Source organism: Conger conger, chromosome 3, assembly GCF_963514075.1.
Source record: "Conger conger chromosome 3, fConCon1.1, whole genome shotgun sequence".
NCBI lineage: Eukaryota > Metazoa > Chordata > Actinopteri > Anguilliformes > Congridae > Conger > Conger conger.
In genome coordinates, this window is record NC_083762.1 from 155,001 (window position 1) to 157,500 (window position 2,500).

Below are 2,500 nucleotides of genomic sequence, written 5' to 3' on the forward strand. Positions count from 1 at the left end.
GACAGACCACAGACCACAGAGGCTAACACAGAGTCAATGGGCTCTTTCCAATCACTTATTTTTCTCCTCCAAGCTCACCCTCTGACCCCTGACCCCTAATGTGCGACCCCTGACCCCATACCTGCGTCTCCTGACCCCTGACCCCGTACCTGCGTCTCCTGACCCCTGACCCCGTACCTGTGTCTCCGGGACGACGGGGCGCTCCCCGGGCAGGGAGCTGCAGAAGGCGGAGAGGGGGGCCGGCACCACGGTGGGGTTGGGCCGGGAGGAGCCGCTCAGGTCGCAGCCCGGGATGGTATTCTCCTCCGTCTTCAGCACCAGCGTGTCCATGGCCACAAACGTGTTCCAGGGCAGCCACAGCGTGCGCTGCTGGCTGAGGAATGGAGCGCGCTCAAAGAGCAGGGTCAGAGAGCCGCCCCCATTGGCCACCAGGTCAAACCTGCAGGAGGAGGAAGAGGAGGAGGAGGAAGAAGGGGAGACTCTTATTTTTAGTTCTTCTGCCACTGCAACTCACTGCTGTTCAGGCTTCCAGCAGAGCCTAGGCCCCCACTGCAGACTCCCAGGTGAAGGGAGGGTGAACGCACCTGACTCCCAGGTAAAGGGAGGGTGGACACACCTGACTCCCAGGTAAAGGGAGGGTGAACACACCTGACTCCCAGGTAAAGGGAGGGTGAACACACCTGACTCCCAGGTAAAGGGAGGGTGGACACACCTGACTCCCAGGTAAAGGGAGGGTGAACACACCTGACTCCCAGGTAAAGGGAGGGTGGACACACCTGACTCCCAGGTAAAGGGAGGGTGAACACACCTGACTCCCAGGTAAAGGGAGGGTGAACACACCTGACTCCCAGGTAAAGGGAGGGTGGACACACCTGACTCCCAGGTAAAGGGAGGGTGGACACACCTGACTCCCAGGTAAAGGGAGGGTGGACACACCTGACTCCCAGGTAAAGGGAGGGTGAACACACCTGACTCCCAGGTAAAGGGAGGGTGGACACACCTGACTCCCAGGTAAAGGGAGGGTGGACACACCTGACTCCCAGGTAAAGGGAGGGTGGACACACCTGACTCCCAGGTAAAGGGAGGGTGAACACACCTGACTCCCAGGTAAAGGGAGGGTGGACACACCTGACTCCCAGGTAAAGGGAGGGTGAACACACCTGACTCCCAGGTAAAGGGAGGGTGAACACACCTGACTCCCAGGTAAAGGGAGGGTGGACACACCTGACTCCCAGGTAAAGGGAGGGTGAACACACCTGACTCCCAGGTAAAGGGAGGGTGGACACACCTGACTCCCAGGTAAAGGGAGGGTGAACACACCTGACTCCCAGGTAAAGGGAGGGTGGACACACCTGACTCCCAGGTAAAGGGAGGGTGGACACACCTGACTCCCAGGTAAAGGGAGGGTGGACACACCTGACTCCCAGGTAAAGGGAGGATCCCTGATCCACAGCATGTGTCTGCAGCACAGAATCAGCAGAATGTTCCACACAGCTCTTCCTACCAGAGCTGGAGCAGCCCTGTTGCCTGTAACCTCCACTATGAGCTGAGGATCACAGGGTCCTCCCCTGCAGAGGGCTGTGAGTGTGATCAGGGCACGCGGGGCGGGGACACTCACGTGCCATCCTGGCGCGTCACGGTGTAGCCATATTTGGGGAATTTGACGAAGGACACGTTGACCCCCACCAGAGGAGTCCCGTCTGTAGTCAGCACCTGTCCCCGGATCAGAGACGCACGACTGCACAGAGACAGAGACAGTTAGACACCTGTCAATCACTCCATCAAACAATCAACACATCAATCAAGCTTACACAGCTCTGCATTTACATATTCACATTAGGAAGATCTGTTCAGCCAAAGATCAACAACCACTAGAGCTGGAGATAACTGAAGCTACAATCAAATCAGTTTCTAAATGTGTTCAACAGAGCTATGTACCCATCAATATAATTCATCAGCACATTTGTTAATCAGCTAACTGGCGTTTCTGGGGTACCTGTAGTTTTAGGGGTGCCTGGTGTTTAGGGGTGTCTGGCGTCTTGGGGGTGCCTGGGGCCTCATTTATAAACGTTGCGTAGGCACAAAAGAATGCGTACGCCACTTTCTAAGCAAACTTTGGCATTTATAAAAAACGAACTTGACGGGAAAATGTGCGGTCCTCCACGGAAACTCTGACAAATGCGTACGCACATTAACTCGAGAAATTAGAAACTGTGTATTTAATGCTCGTGACGTAAGCCCAGGAAAACGGGAAGTGAAACAGGATGTAAAAAGGTATAAAGATTTGCCGGGAGTTGTGGCTGGGTATGGCTGCTGTAAGGACATGCGTCGTCCCTGTTATACTTATTAAAGTGTTGTATTGTTGAATCTCGCTATACGGGTTCTCTCCCTTCCTAAGTGCAACACAACATTTGGCGACGAGAGAAGTCGAAAATGATACACAACAGATACCACTGTGTAAAATAAATCGAAATTGATTGTTGTTGATTGTACTCTTAAA

At 54.2% G+C, this 2,500-nt stretch overlaps 1 protein-coding gene across 1 annotated transcript in view; it reads right to left on the reverse strand.

Moving 5' to 3' along the window:
* LOC133123897 (teneurin-2-like) overlaps window positions 1–2,500 on the reverse strand; it is a 171,703-nt gene that overhangs the window by 20,795 nt on the left and 148,408 nt on the right. The window contains exons 15-16 of the mRNA XM_061234602.1: window positions 1,619–1,738; window positions 178–439 (exon numbers count right to left, since the gene is read on the reverse strand). Coding sequence (XP_061090586.1) covers window positions 178–439; window positions 1,619–1,738 — 382 coding nt within the window. The remainder of the gene's footprint in view (window positions 1–177; window positions 440–1,618; window positions 1,739–2,500) is intronic.